This window comes from Carya illinoinensis, chromosome 10 (assembly GCF_018687715.1).
Source record: "Carya illinoinensis cultivar Pawnee chromosome 10, C.illinoinensisPawnee_v1, whole genome shotgun sequence".
NCBI lineage: Eukaryota > Viridiplantae > Streptophyta > Magnoliopsida > Fagales > Juglandaceae > Carya > Carya illinoinensis.
Window position 1 is genome coordinate 9,812,981 of NC_056761.1, and position 21,203 is coordinate 9,834,183.

Sequence of the window (21,203 nt, forward strand, 5' to 3'; positions counted from 1 at the left end):
TGTCGTGTGTACGCAATGTTGGTGGCAAATCCCTAAACGCTGTGTCTATCTTCCATATGCAGCAAAAATACATGTTAGCTGTTTCAAGAATCAAGTGTCTTCTCATATCAAAAAAAAGGATCAAGTGTCTTCTAAACCCAACTCTGTCAGCCTTCTCTTCTCACCTCACTAAACCCACTCCTCTTGCTTTCTTTTCCTTAGCCTCCAATCCCTATCCATGCAACTCCATAATTTTCCAGAACCCAAGTTTCCTACCCCTAAAACCCACAATATTCTCGCTCAAATCCTCATTTATTTTAATTCAAAATCGTGGCATGCACGTAAAGGTGGATCCGCCGTCGTCGACCGGTGAGATTCACGCCATCGTTGGCCCGATGTTCTCCCGAAAAACCGTAAGGCTTCTCCGCAGGATTCAGTCTGAGAGAAGCAATGGCAGGTATTGGCCCTTCTTCTTCTTCTTCTTTTTTTTTTTTTTTAAATTTAGCTTCTGTGTGGAATGGTTGAATTTTGAGCTTCGGTTTTTGCGGCTTGTTGATAGATGTTGCTCTTTTCGGCGGGTGCCTTTGTTGTGTTCCAAAGATGATGTCTTCAAGTTCAATATTGAATTGACAAGTTTGAATACCTGACTATTCGAATGAGAAATTGCAATTACTATTCGCTAATTTGTGCGTATTATTATTATTTTTCTTCTAAAGCTCATTGTTTAAGGGGATTGCCATCTGTTTATTATCCTTTAGAACGGGGAAGGATAGTATTTAGCAATGTACTGGTTCATTTGATAAAATGCGGTTTACTTATAAAAAAAGAATTGATAACATGCGGTTATCACCAGCTTTCAGGTGGAGCATTACAAAGGTTACCTCCAATTGGATAAAACACTGAAGGGTCTTTGTGTCTCGGGAAGATTAAGGGAAGCTGTTGGGCTCTTGTGGATCACGGGGGTGCAAGTAGAGCCAGGGACCTATGCTCTTCTGTTGCAGGAGTGCATATTTAGGAAAGAGTATTCGAATGGGAGAAGAATCCATGGGCAAATGGTTGTTGTCGGATATGATCCCAGTGAATATTTGAAGACCAAATTGTTGATTTTGTATGTGAAATCAGGTCATATAGGAACTGCTCACATTCTGTTCGATAAATTGCTGGGGACAAGCTTGGTCTCGTGGAATGCAATGATTGCAGGGTATGTGCAAAGGGGGCTTGAAGAAGTGGGGTTAGATCTTTATTACAAGATGAGATGGACTGGTTTTGTGCCAGACCAACATACCTTTGCGTCAGTCTTCAGAGCCTGTGCCACTTTAGCAACACTTGAGCATGGGAAGCGGACCCATGGTGTAATGATAAAGTGCCAAGTTAGGGAAAATGTAGTGGTCAATAGTGCCCTCATGGACATGTATTTTAAATGCAGTAGTTTATCTGATGGACATCAGGTATTTGAAAAGTCTTCAAATAGAAATGTTATTACGTGGACTGCCTTAATATCTGGTTACGGCCAGCATGGGAAAGTTGTAGAGGTTTTGGAATTCTTTCATAGGATGAAAAATGAAGGTTTCAAACCAAATTATGTTACTTTTCTTGCAGTTATTTCTGCTTGTAGCCATGGAGGTTTGGTTGATCAGGGTTGGGCATATTTTTCATCTATGACCAGAGATTATGGAATTGAGCCAAGAGGGAAACATTATGCTTCTATGATTGATCTTTTAGGTCGTGCTGGTAGGTTACATGAGGCATATGAGTTTGTTCTGAACTCACCTTGTAAGGAGCACTCAGTGATATGGGGTGCTTTACTTGGGGCTTGTAGGATTCATGGGGACATGGTCTTGGTTAAGCTTGCGGCCAAGAAATTTTTTGAATTGGAACCAGAAAATCCTGGGAAGTACGTGGTTTTGTCTAATGCTTATGCCACCTCTGGGTTGTGGGACAATGCTGCAGAGGTCAGGGCTGTGATGAGGGAATCAGGGGTCATAAAGGAGCCTGGTCATAGCTGGTTAGAGATTCGAAATGGGTCCCATTTTTTCTTTAAGGGTGATAAATCTCATAAACAATCATCGGAAATATATGAGATGATTAGGTATATGACTTGCATCTTAAAGGACACAGGATATGTTCCTGATTTAAGTGATGACTAAATCATGTTTTGGAAAACAGCTTTTCCCTGATGGACTTATCTCCCTTGGAAAGCAGATATATTTGGGAAATATAAGAGCTGTACGCCTAAAACCTCAAGCGTTTTGAGAAAGATAAAGAATCTGGAAGATCAAGTACCCGGTAAGGCACAACAAATACCATTTATTTCTTACGTGCCAAATATTACGTGCCAAATTTTGACTGCCAATCTACGACAGGTGGCTGCATGTTTCTCAGTTTTGATGTAATTTATCAGCTCTCAAAGAGATAATCAAGTGTCTTATGGCCAGATAACAATAAGGGCCCTAATGTGTAGTTTTCAATTTATGAACCCCATGTACAGCAGCAATACAGCTCAAATCTTTGCAAGTCCGAGCATATAGATTAACCTGCTTTGTGTCACCATAATTGTTTGCATCTCATGCAAGTTAAGTTCTTCCATGAAATTTCCAAAATTCTTTAGATGCGCTTTCCTAGGACAGATGAAGTCTCAACGAAGATGTATATGGCATAGAATCACTTCCTGTAGGCTCCATATTATTTAGGAATTTTTTTAGGCAACTTCCTGGGTTAAAAGCTTTTGCTTACTAGGGGAATCGGAAAAAACAAGTAATAGCATTTCAGATCTTTGACCCAATTTTCCAAGTGTCTTGAACTATAAATCACAAGTTAAAAGCTAGAGAATTGAAAACAAGTTTGCAATGTCATTTCTATTATTGCTTCTGAATCTAGGTTTTTTTTCAATATGCTGCTTCACTTTAGTTGAAGATATTGTTTTTGGGCCAGTCCAAAACCCAGTATAATTTTTTTTACTGCAGTAGGATCCTACTTCACTTAGGTATTTTTTTTTTTTTTTGTCACGAAAAGAACATTGGTTGAAATTTCTCTGATGTTGAATGTATATTTTGTTGGCAGGAGGAGCTTTGGTTCTGTGCTAGATAGAATTCCCCATGCTGATTCTGTGACCAGATTAACTGATCATTGTGAACTTTGTCATAGACGTGCTTTCTTCACCTCAAGTGGGGCTGGTAGAGATTTTACTGATACAGCAGGGAATGATGACAATAGATCAGAGTCTGAGACTGAGTGGGAAAGGTTAATTAAACCTTTTGACCTCAAACAGCTTAGGAAGTCACTTAATCAAATCAGCCCCTATCAGCTATGTAAATTGCTTGAGCTACCCCTTGATGTGCCCACATCGATGGAGATATTCAAGTGGGCGGGTGCTCAAAAGAGCTATTGCCATTCGTTTGATGTGTATTATGTGCTGGTAGATAAGCTTGGGGCGGCAGGGGAGTTCAAAGTCATAGATAGGCTGCTGGGGCAGATGAAAGATGAAGGGATTGTTTTTAGAGAGTCACTTTTCCTCTTAATTATGAAATATTATGGAAGAGCTGGTCTACCAGGGCAAGCAACTAGGTTGCTTCTGGATATGAGGGGTCTTTATTCTTGCGAGCCAACCTTCAGATCTTACAATGTTGTGCTGGATATATTGGTGGCTGGGAATTGTCCTAAAGTTGCACCAAATGTTTTCTATGACATGTTAAGTAAAGGTGTTTCTCCTACTGTGTACACATTTGGGGTGGTGATGAAAGCACTTTGTATGGTTAATGAGGTGGATTCCGCATGCTCTCTTCTTAGGGACATGACAAAGCATGGTTGTGTGCCGAATTCAGTGGTATACCAGACTCTGATACATTCACTCTATAAGAGTGAAAGAGTGAATGAAGCTTTGAAACTTTTGGACGAAATGTTTCTTATGGGCTGTGCACCTGATGTTCAGACCTTCAATGATGTTATTCATGGCCTTTGCAAGCTTAATCGGATTCAAGAAGCGGCAAAGTTGGTTGATCGGATGCTTCTTCGGGGTTTTTCTCCTGATAATATAACTTATGGAGTTTTAATGCATGGGTTGTGTAGAATGAGGCAAGTAAATGAAGCAAGGGCATTGTTGAACAAAGTGCCTGTTCCAAATGTTGTGCTCTTCAATACGTTAATCAATGGGTATGTGACCTGTGGAAGGTTTGAAGACGCCATGGCTGTTATGAATGATTTTATGCTAAATACCATCTGTGTCCCAGATGTCTTTACGTTTAACATACTGGTTCGGGGACTTTGCAAGAAGGGTTGCTTGGCTTCTGCTCGTGAATTGGTTAATGAGATGACAACTAGGGGTTGTGAGCCTAATGTAGTTACATACACAATATTGATAGATGGTTTCTGCAAAGAAGGCCAACTAGAGGAAGCTGGTGAAGCTTTAAATGAGATGTCAACAAAGGGTCTTAGTCTGAATACAGTGGGATACAATTGCCTTATATGTGCTCTGTGCAAGAATGAAAAAGTTCATGAAGCTTTGGTAATGATTGGTGAAATGTCTAGGAAAGGATGTAAACCCGATATATTTACATTTAATTCAGTAATATTTGGACTGTGCAAGGTCGGTAAGATGGAAGAGGCAATGAGAGTCCACCATGATATGTTACTGGAGGGTGTAATTGCCAACTCTGTGACTTATAACACTTTGATTCATGCTTTCCTAAGAAGAGGTGGGATCCAGGAAGCCCTTAAGCTTGTGGATGAGATGCTGTTTAGAGGGTGCCCTCTTGATGTAATAACCTATAATGGCCTAATGAAGGCACTCTGTAAAGCTGGGGCTATTGAGAAAGGATTGGGACTGTTTGAAGAAATGATGAGTAAGGGACTGAATATCAATAATGTCTCATGCAATATTTTGATCAATGGTCTTTGTAGAGTTGGAAAAGTACATAATGCACTTGAGTTTCTTAGGAGTGTGATTCATCGGGGTTTGACACCAGATATAGTCACATACAATACCCTGATAAATGGTCTATGCAAGATGGGGCGTCTTGGAGAGGCCTTGAATCTCTTTGATAGAATACAAATTGAAGGAATCCGTGCTGATGCTATTACTTATAACACTTTAATCCGTTGTTACTGCAGAGAGGGCATGTTTGATGATGCTTATTTATTCCTGCGTGAGGGTGTGGATAATGGTTTTGTACCTAATGATGTGACATGGTATTTATTGGTCACCAATTTTGTTAGAGAAAGTGCCATGGAGAGTCAGACCTTTACCTCAGCCTTGTTTTAGTGTCTTGAAGGAAGTGCTGCTCACATAAAATGATCTTTTTTCAGTGTCATGACTTGAGCTTCTTGTTTTGGATTTTCTGGGACATGCAATTGGGAGATTTGGACCCTTGCTCTCTGGCAGAAATTATTCTGATGGTATGAAGGTGATTCCCATATGGTCTCTTCTGCGATTTTATTTGGGGGAAATGGGTATTTTCCCAAAAAAGGGCATTCAGAGCTTCATTGGGTTGCATTTGATTTATCTGGACATCTTTGTACCTGCCGATTGGACTTTGGGTTTGGTATGCTGGGAAAAAGTCGGCTAGCTGTTCTCTGTTAGTGCATCAGAATCTTGCAATGTTGAAGGGAGAAGAAGGTTTAACCATTAGATGTATAGGGGAAATGATCATGGTGAAGCTTGAGGTGATCATGTTATCTTTTACTCGTATGAAAATTATTTTACTGATGCATTCTTGTACTTCTTTATTTACTTTTAGAAGCTTTTGTTTACTTATGGAACTTCATGCATAGTCCAAACATCAATGCTTCATTTTTTTCTCATTATCAAATTAGGGAGTCAACTTTTCTCCTCCATTGAAACTTTGTAGGAAATCTTAATTGTCTGAGTTGTCTTTCGAAAATCAGAAGTCTGGTTGTGGCCCTCAGGTATTATACATGAGAGGTTTGGAGACATGGAAGGTATTAGCCATTTGCCTGTTTTAACCCCTCCTTTTTGTTTGTTTCAGTGTGCGGCCCTGGCTAGCAGAGCAAACGTTTCAAATCCTTATATCATGGAGCAAGAAAACATCTTCAAGTTTGGAACTATGTGCTGAGGCTGGGTTGTTTGTTTCGTTTCTTCCATACAGAAACTCAGGAGGAATGCAGTTTTGACTGGCATTGCAACAAATACAAGCTAATGTCTGCTTAAATTATACCGTTACATTCATCATCATACAAAAGCTATTCATTTCTTCTCATATGATAGAAAACCATTCGATTTACATCCTTGGTCCTTGTTGTACATTAAGACACAATTGTATCTTAGCTGCCAAATCTCGCATTTCAATAAGACAGAAGGCAAGCGACTTAACTTTATGCAATCTTCTCAGACGAAATGATTTCTACAGTCTTAAAATCTTGTACATTCCTTTAAACAAAAGTGAAAAAATCTATTACTACTCCAATAAACATTGGTTTTTGAAAGAGGTGGGCCTATAATTTTTGTGGTTCTTCGAAGCAACAACCAAATTCTGCAACTACAAGAAAATTTGAGAAATTTTTGCACAATTGATATCCAGGAGAGACCCATAATTTATTATTAATCAAACTTTTTACAAGGAAGAAATAACTGGCGATCCTCGGGTACATATTTCCCTAGGTGAAAAAGCTTATTCTAACCTAATATCATTAGATTTCTCCATCATCGATGAACACCACGTTGCAGCCAACCGTTAGTATCCAATCTTAAATTCCCCGATATTGCCATTGATGAACAACACATGCTTGCATTTAACATTTGCAATGCCAATCCCTCCGATGGTAATTCAAGTTACCCAGCTGAGAAAGCAGAGACTTATAAAGAAACCAGATGATAAAAAAAATTACATCATTATGCATTCTAATTACAAGCATATCTACAGATTTCCACATCATTCTGGGACAATTTGCGGTACTTCGTCCGAATCATGCCCCCCATCCACATCATTCTGGGATCAATTTACTGTGCTCTGTCCCAATTATGCAGTATTTGAAACAAAAGAACAAAAAGGTTATAAAATTAACAAAACAGATTGAAGTTCGGATTTCCATCGAACGAAAAAACATGATTCTAGGCATCCTGCAAGTGGACCAGCGATTAAAAAGACAACAGCCACTTGACCCATATTCAAAAAAAAAAAAAATTACCAGACTCAAACCTATCTGCTTCAACCGTACAGTTTATTTTGGAGAAAATATGTACCAAATGAACCCAAAGAAGGATCATGCCATTATGCTTGAACGGACAAACGTTTCAGAAACCACTTCGAATTACTTGCAAGTAGAAAATATATGCATATCATGCATTTAAAAACCATGGTTGAACTTCCAAAATCCTGACAAGTCTCGTCAAATATAACTTAATTATTATTTTTTTTTACAAGTAACTTAATATAAACAACTTAATAATACAAACAAAACTCAAAATTTTAAAGACAGACCACCTTGAAGTTGGATCCAATCCGATACTAAACTCAAATACAAAACACAATCAAGACCGATTGCTTTCAACCCCACTCCAATCGAAATAAACCCAAGTTGAGAACAATATAACAGTATAAAACAAAAACCCACAAAGACAGCATTTTTCTATTTCTAATAATGCCTCAGAATTGCAAAATGTCAGCAAGGCCATTTTACAAGCCATTCAGTCCCGAAAGATGGTATTTGGGTATACAATGTCATCATCGGCAATATTCAAATAGCAACACAAAACTAAGCAAAATAAAAGAAGAGATTTGGTGACAAAATACTAAATGTCTGTCTCATGGCCAGTCCCAAATGGTAAAGGCAGCAACGCCGCTCCACAAGGCAATGGAATATGAGACTGCCCGTCGACGGAGGAGCTCCCAATAAAATTGGGAGGACCGTCAACGTCAACAGGCATTGCTTTGTGACATTAACTTGGGAATTTGCAAACACAACAAAGTTTGCTCCGCATCAAGTAAGGGATTGGATCTAAAATCCCCTGTCACATATCCGACAATAACCCATTCAAACGTAGAAAGCCACCATTACATGGGTAACACACAATAGCCTCGACAAAAGTCTTAAGATCAACAACCAAATTCAGTACCTTGATACTGTCTAAGACGGCAAACAGCGATTCATGATAATCAGGATATGGCAAAAAGAAGAGAGAGACTAGGACCTAGAAGACGGCAAGCATGATAGATGAACCCTAATCCCCCAAGACTGACATCCTTCGGGGGTTTTGAGGGTTATTTATAGCTGATATTGCATTGGATCTGTGCGGTTAGATGTCAATCGGGCGGCTGAGAATAGACGTGGTTTATGGAAAGGCAGCTTCTGCGGCCGCTGCCAAGGAAAATTAGGGTTTACTGTCAAATGTCTCAAAAAATAATCGGGCTTGGGCTCACGAGGCGTCGGAGACATCGATAGAGGCCCAATTAAAAAAATCGTTTTTTTTTTCAAATTAACTTATTTTTGAAAAAATAAATCTGAGAAAATATTTATAAATTATTCATATTTTTATTTTATATTTTTTAATTTTTATGAATTATTTTAATTTTTTATTTTGAAATCTGAAATATTTTCTGAGGGGTATGTATGTCAATTAATTTTATGAAATTGATAAAGATTTTTTTTTGGTAGTTTGAAGGTAATTGTCAAAATTAATAGTTTGAGCTTGAGGATGATATAAAATCAGACAGTAGCTTATGAAGTTAAAAAATGTAGAAACACTTTTCTTTTGTTTCTTTCATACAGAATTCTCATTACAATATATTGTAAGCATTAGCATATAGAGTAGAAGCAAGTGCTTTTATTGAATGTGTCAAGATGAGTTACAAAGAGTGTGGCTCCAAGGATCCCTCAATTCAGACTTTGCCTAACCACCCATGCAAGCACCTCATAATGCATCTCTCAATAGGGGTGTCAAATTGTGTCAACGGGTCGTGTTCATGTCGTGTCAAAGCATGTATATTATACTATATAGCTCAATCCTAACCCGACCTGTTAAGCTTATCGTGTCAAAATCTCAAACTTTAACACGACCCGTTAACATAACGGGTCGTGTTGTGTCAACCCGTTTTGACCCATTAGTGAATATTATGAAATAGGTTAACACGATATAATACAACTCGTTTCAAACTATTTATGTAAATGAGTTGAATAAATCCGAAATTAACCAATTTGACTTTATTAAATTTAATATAATTTTATATAAATTTTAAAATCACAATATTTATAAAAATTATAAATCTAACTATAAGTCTAAAATTATAATCCAAACAATAAAAATATTGAAATCAAAATTCTAACAATTTTATTTTTAGGTATAAGGGTATAATTGTAATTTAAACTTTCTTAACGTGTCATAATGGGTTATAACTTGTCATAACGGATTGATCAGTTATCAATCCGTTAAGCAATTCGTGTATTAACGAGTCAACCCGTTTTAATCCGAACCCGTTAAGACTAAACCCTAACTCACATTATCATGTCGTGTTCGTGTTGGGTTAACGGGTCGTGTAATATATTGCCACCTCTATTTCTTGATATTGTTGTCCTTTTGCTTTCATATTTTGGTGTAGAGGTTCATGTAACTATTCATGAAACATGTTTAATGCAAATTGAATACAAGAGTATCCATACATCCTTGACAATGATCACATATGTTTTGATCACTCTAATAAGAAGTGATCATCATTCCTTCACTCTGCTGCATAGGACCCATATTGATGTAATTAATAATCAAGGAAAAGATGGTTCGTGGAAATACTTTTCGGATATATTATGAAACCCTAAGTTAGTTGAAAACTAGTGGAGGGTATAGTGATGGTTGGATGATGGAAGAATTGACCGAGAGGACATTAGACTCCATCGCTTGTTGCATAATCTACCAATCTGAATCTGGTTCCTCACAATGATCACGAATCATATTTTATTTGCAACTGTAAAAAATGCACCTACAAATTTAAGGAATGTGATACTAATTATGCAATAAGCTTTCAAAGTATAAATTGCAATCACTTGCCATTCAATATGAAACAACCAATGATTTAATATGCACTGAATAAAAGATACATGAGATAATGTGTAATATAACTATTATCAGAATAACAAATGGTATTTTGTATTATTTGTGTGATGTATAAAGACGACATTGGAAGGGGATTGTCTAGCATACAACAATCTTGTATATCATAAAGTCATTTAAATCAAATAAATTCTAAATAAATCAAATAAGATCTAATCCTGAGTTTTAATTGAGAAACTCATTGTTGCATGAAAGAAGCATGTGTTAAAAAGAAAATAGCATTATCATTCTTTTTTTGGGTCTATGATATAATTTTACTTTGTAATTATTCCCCATTTAGAGATGGTACTTTATAATTTAGACAATAGTTTCATTGATCTACCTTGCTTTTCGTCGAACAAATTCGAAATGTAACCATTATAATTTAGAATACTCGCACAAATTTGATCAAATGGTAAGATAACCATCAATACTAAAGCATTTCAAAATTTTGAAATTTTGATGAGATTTGACTTTATTTACCTTACGCGCAAGTAGAAATGAAACGAATGAAATATGATTGATTTCCTCCAATATCTTAGGAATGTGATTGAAACTACTCTTGATGGAAAATAATTGCCTTCGTGATCCATGATCTAAGTCTTAAGGACTACTCATGTCACCAACCTGCATTTTTGTTGCTAAAATTCATTACAATAATATGCTGATCTATGCATGCATATCATGCCCAAGTCGCATGAGTTTTCTTCCATGCAAAACATTTCTCTTTTTCGTTTCTTTTTTATTTCAGGTGGATGTGCAAACTAATTAATTAAGTTCATGTAATAATACTTGTGCACTAAAAAAAAAAAAAAAGATAAAAAAGAATTTTGCTACAAACAGTTATTTTGACATATTTTTTATGTGCTTCACTGATATAATTGATGAAAATAGTTATTTTATATTTAAAAAAATGTGACGCAGTCAATCACATTAAATTCATTAATAAAGTGCATAAGTAATACGTAAAAGTGACTATATATAGAGTTTTTGAAAAAAAAGAAAATACACCTGCGAGCATTTCGAATTAATTAGAAAAACTGACAAATTAACTACCGCCAACTACCAAAAAAACAGCTAGCATGTTGCATTAATCAAATGGCGTGACAAGTGACAAAGTCGTGATCATTGGTAGTTGAAAGATAAAATATGTGTGATTCTCTTCATCTAATCAACAGACTTTTACTGGCATTTATTTTGTATTTCAGTTTCTTCCTAAATAGTAATTAATTAATAGAACCCATTCTTGATTATATATATTTTTTTAACCTTTTACTTTTCATTATATGTTATAAATTTTCTGATCATTTCATGCATTTAATCGAGCATGAAATGATCGATTTTAAGTAATTTCTTATATCAACCATTTTAATGATCGATTTAATCGAATAGATTGATATAACCCATTTTAAGTAATTTCTTATATCAACCATTTAAATGACAAACTCCGTAGAATATAATATATTGTGACAAAATTTAACAATTTTTATTATATGATATTGTATAAGTAATTTAATGATATGAAAATCTATAAAAGGATGAGTATCACACCATTTATATTTTCAAAATAACTAATAATTTCTTGATTATGTTTTTAAAATTGGATGGCTTACATAAGGATGTATGTATTTTTTTTTTTTTTTGGTATTGGGTTACTAATAGATGTGACAATGATGCATTACCAATTTTTATAAATTATTACAATGTCATCAGTGTAGTAAATGGATATTAAAATGTTCTCATTTTTTGCCACTTTTTACTTTGGTGAATTTGTTTTTTTGGGTGTTTTCAAGGTGCTTTGTTTCAGTTTCAGATTCTGTGTCCCATGACTGATTATTTGTAAAGAAAATTTGTTGAGAGGTTATCCATGACACCATGTTGGGGGTGATGGATAGGAACATCCAACAAATGAGTGATTAATCCATATCTCTTTTGGGTTCCAAGTAATTATCTATGGTACCTCGGAGAAATCAAGGAAAGTACATGATAAATAAACATATAAACTAATATAATTCGATATAATACTTCAAATTGTGAGTTAAAATATTGTAGAAATATTATTTTTAAATATTATTTTTGTTTTGAGATTTGAAAAAATTGAATTATTTTAATTGCTTTGGGGGTGATGGTTATGCTCATGAATGCTCTGTTTGTACCGTTTGTACTCAGGCTCATTGCTGACTGAGGGGATGCAATGCTTTCTCGAGCATAAACTCTGTTATGGAAGCGCAGGAAAGTCTGGCTTTAATATCTACTCCCTGAAAGTGAAACCACAAGTAAAATGTAAACCTGTCCCTGCATGCTTGCGACCTGGATAGTAAATGAAGACAATGTTGATTGGTAATTGAGGCTAGCCGGGAAATTTCTTGGCAACCAACCTCCCAGGTGCAGGGCGACTGAGACCTATTTTCTTTCATTTTTGGTAGACATGTACAGTGAATACAGAGATTCAGCTTTATGCTCTAAGGTTAATGTTTTTGGAACAGTACTACTTTCTAATCTATAGAACTGCATATAACACTCTAATGCTCTAGCAATCATTACAAAAATGACAAAAATAAGATTTACAGAAATTCTCAAGAGCAAATCACTTTCACCTCCAAGCTGAAGAGGTGGCCATACACCTGTTCTTCCAACGTAGGTAGAGGGCCCCATCCCTCTCCATGATACTATAGTTCTCATTATAGAGCTTTAGTAGATCCACGACAGCATTAGTCACCGAGGAACTCAATGTTAGTGGAGTATATCCCGCCATTTTAAGTCTTGCATTCCACTTTCCCAGCATTTCGTGCCGCTCCACTCTCTCAGTATCCTCGCAAGCTATCATGTTTACTATGTCACGGGCCACACAGTTCTCTTCTGCACGGATCCGTAGCCTGTCATCTCTCGGGAGGCGAGCCGCATCGATTGATTCAAACATGGCTGTATAATATTCCATTGTCTCCTTGAACCTTGAAGGAAAAGGGGAAGTGTTGGTGTTGGATTCTTGCTCAACAAGAGTCATAACCTTGGGCGACAAACTTTTGACCAGCCTCAATAGTGTGTCTCTATGATTCTGTGTGCTCACACTCTCGTCTGGCATGTGGTGCAACACGTACGGGCAATTAACGGCCAGGGCCTCCCCAGGCTGAACCCTCAGATTTTCTCGCTCAACCTCGCAACCAGACATGGCAGCAGCATGAAACTCAAATGGTACATGGCATGACTTGGCAAAATCCAACAGCTTCTGCCCTACGATATGAAGTCCTCCACCTCGAGCATGAGCTGATTGGGAATCATCAACACCTGTGATGCGGACAAGTGGAGGCCCTCCAGGCCGACGTGCAAGAGAATGGATGAGGGACATCCACTGACTACCCTGTGCAATTTGGAAATCAATGATGTGGATTCTGGGTTCATTTTCCATAACTTCCTCAACCACAACATTTGCAGATATGTAAGCAAATTTCCAGTAGGGACAAATATCATAAAGGATAGACATGTACGACATTAGTTCTGTGCTTGTTGGTTCACACCTCAGGGATTTGTAGATTACAGTCCCTGAACGTTTTAACCTTGCTCTAAGTCCTTCCAACATGTAAGCACTCAAACGTTGGACAGGATCCCCAGAGATCGATACCCTCTTCTCCAACACTTCCATTAGAGCATCTGCCAATGACACATCATTATTGGATACCGCTTCTGCACAGTATTTGAGCACCTCTCTCAGGTCTAACCTGGAGATATTTTCAACCAATTGATTCCAATCCCGAATTGACATGGAAGTTAATTGGTGGATCCCACTATTGACAGAATTATAGAAGCTGTCGGCAATATCTGGTCCAGAACCCAACAAAGCTTCCCTTCTCTTGTGCCTAAATTCATTACCATTATCAGCAACAGAAGAACCACTTACAGGCGATCCATAGTTGTTGGGAGAATGATGTGGATCTGACAGGTATGACTGAGAAACTTGGGCGGAAAAGGGACTTATGTTAGACAAGCAGCTAGTGACAGAAGGGGAATCACAGACAGTGTAACCAGCAGTTGACGGGGATGATTCCAGAGTGAAGTATTGTTCCTTAGATGGTTTGAACGAAATACTTGTTCCTTGGTTGCCATTATCAGGGCACATATTGTTTTCTAAAATCTGGAAATTAGACAAACAATAGGGATCTTGCAAAGGCTGGTGGTACAACCCTTGCAAGCTGGCTGACCTATGATGTTCCCGAGATGTTTGCATCTACAGATAATAATAGACTTACTTGGCCAAGAAACAAACACGAGATTGCTGGTGGCAATAAAAGCGCTCCCTGAACTTTGATATTTCAACTATTTGTTGAAACAGGACATAAAATTTTACAGCAAATCTTGATAAACAGTTGGGCACACAGCAAATAAACAGCTAGATGATTTGTTTGTCAGGAACAGCCACAAAATTCTTTTGCATCGGCAAGAAAAATTTTACACCAACATAATCTGCCAAGAAAGGAAAAAGATTAAACATGATCACTACATCAATGTTGAAGGAAAAAAAGAACCAAGAAAGGCATTCAAAGAGCAATGATACTAAACATAAAATTATAAAACCTGAAATCAACCAACTATTGTGGTGTAAACGAGTCATAAACAAACAACTAGAATCCATGAACACCAATGGCAATGATTCAAGATACAGATGGTAGAAGATGGAAGTTTCATTGTTTTTAAAATATCAAACGGATTAACAAAGATGCACTACGCAGAAAGTGCCAAAGTGGAAAGAAAAGGTCAGGTTCATTGAACTTTGTAAATTTTGTCCATATGAAAGACGTTAATGGTACTATTTTGGACATCCTATTTGTGTTACCAAAGAGTCTTAATACTGACTCAAATGCAATAGCCAGGTGCTTTTCTAAGATATAAAATAGGTAAAATATCTTGTGACAATGGATCTTGTTTGCAGTCACTTGAATTAGACTAACATGTACAATCAATGCAAATCCAACGCAAAGGACGGTTATGGAGACCACAAAACTTGAATAAATTAAGAATTGAAAAGTACAACATTGAACATCCACTTTAAGTTGATCAAGAGCGATACCATGTCCCAAGCCATGATACCTATTCTCAGACTTGTTATGGCCAAGATCCTCTTCAACTAAATTTTGGCTCAGGTAGAAATTGGGCAGGCTATGAATCCATTGCGAATGGGTCATATGAGTGGCCTGATATATACATGCTATTGCACCATGAGATCTTGGCTCTTAATCTCTAGTTCTAGGGCTATATTTGCCCTGGTTCAGGACCTCCTAGGAGTTTAAACCACCATTCGCGGACATGGTTATTGGATAATATTGGTAGCAGGTTGTTGACACTTTTGCTTCCAACCTTGACAAAATATTAATATGGCAACTTCTATGATAAATGCCTTCACCTTGTTTCTTTTCTCTTCTTTTGACTTTCTTGGCTGGATAGTCATATACTTGTAAGGAATCGTTAAGAGCAACTAAAACATTTGCTCAGGTGCTATATCTATACAAAGAACTTAGAAACCAGTTTCTGTGCAAAGGACTAAATGGCACTTCCTAATTAAAAATTATAAAAGATATAGAACTACTTTCATTCTTCCATATTCTTCAAAGTTCAAACCATCGTCAATATTTTCCAACATATCATGCAGAGTACTAAAAAGAAATTTGTGCAGATCCAGCACAAATGTATCCACTTTTACAACACAATATAATAAGGCCCTGCGGGTCCCAATCCCTAGATCACAAACATAAATATCGCCTAAAACATATATGGTCTACACCAACTTCAGAAACTTAGCAAGTTGAGAAACAATAGAATCCACGATTCTAATTAGACATACTCAATTTACCCCACTGTCAGATGGATGTTAATGAAGAATCTTGCATTTTTCAGTAAACAACGACAATGAATTGTGTGTCGGTGACTTCAAGCATTTACCGTAAAGGAATAAAATAGATTCTCTATAGCGATATTAATCTACGTCAATTCTCCATATTATGAAAAAGTAACTTTGTAGGCGTAAAAAGTTACTCGGATAGAGAGAGAAGAACTACAAATGAATTTGAAGGAAAAAAAGGAGAAAAAAAAAAAAAAACTACCTCAAATGACAAAGAAAGTATGTCCAATCTAAGATGTAGGAAAAAGAATCAACATCCAAATTCATAACAAATCAGACTTGAAAAATAACTCGAGTTTTCCGTTAAGAACTAAAACAATCTCAAAGCAATCACAAAATCCTCAAAAAACCAAGCACGCTTCTCACACAAAGCTTGGGATTCCATCATAACATGTAATATGTATCCTTGAATTGTCATCACGAGAATTGCAATAAAGGAATTAGATTTTCAAACCTCAACCATTAAAAAAAGAAAACAAAACAAAGAAGGGTGACAAAAATGCAAATTCCACTTTTAGACGCCAAAGTAAAACGAAAGAGAAGATCCCACCTTACATAAATTCAAACAAAAATTTATATAACCATATTATGAAAACATCAATAAAAACAGAACCCAGGGCTCTAAATCAATCCAAAGCAGAGAAAAACAATAACCCACGTCCACAAAGACCCAAAATGACACAGAAAAATCAGTGGCTGCCCAAAAATACTCAAAAAATAGAACTTCAACGAACAACCCGAAAACCCATACAGAAGAAGCCAACACTAGCATGAGATAATAATCACAAACAAACAAGTATATATAGTAATTATGCACACCTGAGACATCGAGCCATTTTCGCTTTGTCTCTTAAAGATGAGATTCTCTCCGTCAATACCACAGAATGAGCTCGTTCTCTGGCCTCGTGTAGGGATGCATCTGGAGCGTTTCTGATGAAGTTTATAGAAACATCTGTACAACAATTGTCCTCAACTTCTCCACTAATGACAATATTGCCACTTTAGGGGATGACGACGACGATGATGTGATTTGAATTTTGGCAATGTCGTAAGCAAAGAAGGCAACTGGGCTTTTGTTAATTCACAGCTGGCAGTGATTTTATCTGGCCCGACATTATTCAAATAGAGGCTACGACTGGTTAGAGATAACGAGCACAGAGTCCTTAATTAATACTAGAGTGATACATTAATTTACGTATCATTAATGTAATTATTTAATGTAAATTATGATTTAATTTAAGATAAATAAATAATTATGATTTAATTTAAGATAAATAATAATTACAATCATGAATTTATAAATATCATATAATTACGTTAAAAAAATAAATAAATATAAAATTTATATAAAAAATTATTTTTTATAATATATTTTATTAATTTTTAAAATAATTATACGATATTTATATATTTTATAATTATATGTGATATTATTTAATCAGGCTTATTTTCATTTTAATTAGTCAAGTATACACATATTTTTACTGAAAATTTGTGGTCCCCTGGTTTTGGGAAAAATCGATGGGTCTATTTGAGACACGCTTGACAATTTCTGTGTGCTAGTGCTAGGGAGTGAAATTGCAATAACGTAAATAAATGAAGAGATCAAGGGCATTTTCATATCCTCTCTCTCTCTCTCTCTCTCCCTCTCTCACCCTCGGACGCTCCCATTCACCGAAGCCGCCACCAATTATTAAAAAAAGGAAAAACAAAGGAGTTTGGCTTACGTGTAAATCCACTTGGTATGGGGGGAATCAGGCGGTCCGAGGACCAGGGCTGGTCACGTGAGCCCTTGCAACTTGCAAGTACTGTCCCTCGCGTTTCGTACCAGATATTTCAGGAGCGTACCGATCACGACGAAGGCTGCATTAAATACTGTTCAGTAAAAACGTGCCACGTGCTCATTCATAATTCAATTGGATAAACTTAATAAATAATATTGAAGGACGGTGCCAGTGAGCTGTCAGCACTTCTCGTTGAGCATGTCGCTATTATAATTATGGTGATTAATTTTGTATTATTTTTTTATAAGTATTTTTTTAAATGTTTAATTATTGATAAAAATAAAAATAAATAAAATTTTACTAATAATCATTTTTATAAAACACATAAATAATAATATTAAGTGATAACATTGAGTAGCTCTACTAACATTTTCCATTATTGAAAGAGTGGCACTAGCGGACTAGGAAACACTTATTTTTTTGGTTACCTAACGTACTGTTAGTCCGAATATGTAATTTATTTATTTATTATTTTTATAAATATTTTTTTCATCATTAATTATTAAGAAAAGAATTTAAAAAATATATAATTTTACTAATAATTATTTTTTTAACAATTAAATAAAATAAAAAAATAAAATATTCGAGAAATAACTTTGAAATATAATATTGATGAGACTAAGTAGCATTTTTAACGTTGAAATAATGATTTAAGTTAACGATATTTTATGAAATTTTGATTAGAAAAAAAATTAAATAAAAATATTATTATAATATAATTTTTAATTTTAATTTTATTTTAAGATTTGAAAAGGTTAAAATATATTTTATATTTTATTTGTAAATTTGAAAAAAATATAATGATTAAATAAAAAATAAAAAATTAAAAATTAAAAAGTATTTATATTTATACAGTTTGGATGTTAATGAGATGAAATCATCTTATAATCCAAACGACGAACGAATAATATTATGTATATAAATGTACAATAACTTTTGTACACAACCGTTTAAAAGAAAAGAAAATTCAATTATAAAAAAATAATTTTTTAAAAAATTATATATTTTAATTATACAAGATACTCTAAACATATCATCATATTTAAATATGATGATAACAACAACAATAACGTGCATTAAATAGAACTACCTACATCTTAGATGATATGTTTTTTTTTTTATTCTTTGTTTGGGGCAAAACAATAGGACAACCTTCCAACATACCGACCTTAACTAGATAAAGCTCACTCAATTGGTCTATTAATATGGCTTGCAATCTTGGTCATGTTGTGGCTATATTATTTTAATTTTTAATTTCCTAATTTTGTATTATATTCGTGTATTATGACAATAATTATTAGCATATTATATTTGAATCGAGTTAAGTCGAATATATGTATTTAATTAATATATAATTTATTATTTTTATCATTCTAATTAAGCATATATATTTAAATATTAAGATAGAAAAAAAAATATTAATCACATATTAATTAAATGAAAATGTGTCGGCGTAAAATTTTTATTTTATAAAATATTATTCATAAAAAAATCTCACCTAAATGTCTGCAACATAAAAAAAAAAAAAAAAAAAAAAAAAAAAAAATTAGTTCAGCGTGCAGATATTTTAGATGGATCACAACATTTGGTCAAAATTTCAACAAATCCAAAACTTTCTCGATTCAAACAAATGTATAGTCAACGCGACAGAATCGAAGATCAAAGAATTATTATTCAAAGGAACAAAAAAAAGAGGGAAGAAATGTTGAAATTGTTAGGAAGGTGCAATTGCATAATTGACAATGCCACCATCACCATAGTCGTACCTAATCGTTTTGGACCAAATTACGAAAAGAATTTTGGGAGTTTGTGGTTGAATGCATGACCATCTTTATACACGCATACATATACATTTAAATATTATTATTGTCATGGTCGTCGTCGTCATCATCATCCCTTCCAAGGAGTTATCTACCAAAACAGAATCAAGTGAGATCTGAGAATGACATTGACAAGGAATTTAAAGAAAGAAGAACCTTGCTTCTTTCCTCTATATTTAGGAGTATCTTCTTGACCCACTTTTTTCTTCTTATTTTGTCCTTTATTTTATCTTCAATGTCTCGGGACATCAGCATCTGATGAACCCCATGTTTCATCCTTATCTGTCACTAGAGCCTAGAGTTGTGTACCACTTTGTGCTTTGCTTGGGATTAGGAGTGAAAAGAAAAAGGAAAAAGCACAAAGTATTCTCTTTTATGTTGATGGTTTTTTTAACAAACACCAAACACCAACAATTTCGGGGGGTATTTTGCACTTATTTTTGGGGGGTAGCCCTGCCTGTGAATCTCGTTTCTATCGAACTTCTTGCACATGACACAACCTGTTCCAAAAATACATAAAAAAGAACAATAAATTCTCTCTCTCTCTCTGAACTTCTGAAGTGTTTGTAACATTTGCATATATGGCAGGAGAATCCAAGAAAAACCAAAAATCAAGAAACAAAAAAGATTAATTTAAAGATTAAAAAAATAAATAAATATATATATATATAATTAGGCACAAAGCTCCTATTATGGAGCCGTAACGTGGGTCTGAAACACTTTTCAGACCAATCTAAACGTCAGGCAGCATATGCCATATGTCATCCAACGCGTAGAGAACAAGTCAAAACTCTCCTGATTTGACATACAGACGAGGGTTCTTTTTTCTTTTCTATTTTTTATCGCTAATCAAAGATATGGCCGCGTCTACTAGACTAGATAAAGACATTTTCTCAAATTGCAAGAATTGGGTCGCTGATTCCTGATCTTTTGAGTCATTTTTTCGTTTCTTTTCTTTTTTCCAACGTGTACTACTTTCCGAAGAACAATGGGCCAAAAAGCTTCCAACACTACGGGGTAGGTGGGATGAGATCACCCTGCTTCTTCTTTAATGGAAATGCTTAATAACCAGCGAAATAGAAGACCTGACTACACGGTTCACGAAATCAAAGTCCTTCCTTGCGCGTGAAAAAATAGAAAATAGGAAGAAACTTCGTGATAAAAATATGAAAAGTATTTTAATTATTTATAAATTACTTTTATTATAAATTAAATCTAATATATATATAATCACGTCAAGACGTCTTTTATGTCTATTAATACGTTTCTACGAAGGAAAATTTCTTTTATCATCCTCATACTTCACACACTATATTTATTTTAATTTTTTTATTATTTTTTTTATAATAAATATGTAGTGTGTAGATGATAAATATAATAATTTAATTAGTTTAATAAGAATAAAATGAAATAAAAAATAAAAAAAATAAAAAATATTATTTTAATATATAAAGTATGTGGTGTGGAATGATGTGTAGCATTTTCCTTCTACGAATTGTACGTTCCTCTTACATGACTATGAACAGTGAGAGGATATTGTTCATCCACCGGTCTGGTCTACGCGTTAAGCACAAAACGTTGGGATCATCTCGGTTTCCACGGCAATAAATAATAAAATCAGGAAACCCAAAGTAATGATTCTGATCTCACAATTAGATATTCAGTAATTCATCCCCATCATATATAAGCTTTAAACG

General features: G+C 35.1%; 2 protein-coding genes, 1 long non-coding RNA gene and 1 other non-coding gene across 5 annotated transcripts; 1 reads left to right on the forward strand and 3 right to left on the reverse strand.

Annotated features, from left to right (window-relative positions):
• On the forward strand, window positions 1-6,309 carry LOC122278997 (pentatricopeptide repeat-containing protein At5g64320, mitochondrial). 2 transcript variants are annotated; one of them, XM_043089237.1, is made up of 4 exons: window positions 1-94; window positions 125-436; window positions 3,040-5,637; window positions 5,961-6,309. In XM_043089237.1, exons 1-3 carry the CDS (start codon window positions 57-59, stop codon window positions 5,234-5,236), a joined length of 2,547 nt encoding a protein of 848 aa, XP_042945171.1. In that variant the 5' UTR covers window positions 1-56; the 3' UTR covers window positions 5,237-5,637; window positions 5,961-6,309. The 2 variants fall into 2 exon arrangements, with proteins under 2 accessions (XP_042945171.1, XP_042945170.1); XM_043089236.1 differs by having other exon boundaries at window positions 27-436.
• A 198-nt stretch (window positions 6,310-6,507) lies between these two features.
• LOC122278998 lies at window positions 6,508-8,436 on the reverse strand. The gene is made up of 2 exons (XR_006229414.1): window positions 8,048-8,436; window positions 6,508-6,941 (listed from the first exon to the last, which is right to left on the reverse strand). It is a non-coding gene; the product is annotated as an uncharacterized LOC122278998 (long non-coding RNA).
• LOC122280166 lies at window positions 7,573-7,665 on the reverse strand. The gene has a single exon (XR_006229753.1). It is a non-coding gene; the product is annotated as a small nucleolar RNA SNORD96 family (small nucleolar RNA).
• A 3,909-nt stretch (window positions 8,437-12,345) lies between the features above and the next one.
• LOC122279234 (scarecrow-like protein 13) lies at window positions 12,346-16,874 on the reverse strand. The gene is made up of 2 exons (XM_043089687.1): window positions 16,722-16,874; window positions 12,346-14,470 (listed from the first exon to the last, which is right to left on the reverse strand). The coding sequence occupies exon 2, from the start codon at window positions 14,232-14,234 to the stop codon at window positions 12,606-12,608; it is 1,629 nt and encodes a 542-aa protein (XP_042945621.1). The 5' UTR covers window positions 14,235-14,470; window positions 16,722-16,874; the 3' UTR covers window positions 12,346-12,605.
• Window positions 16,875-21,203: the final 4,329 nt, after the last annotated feature.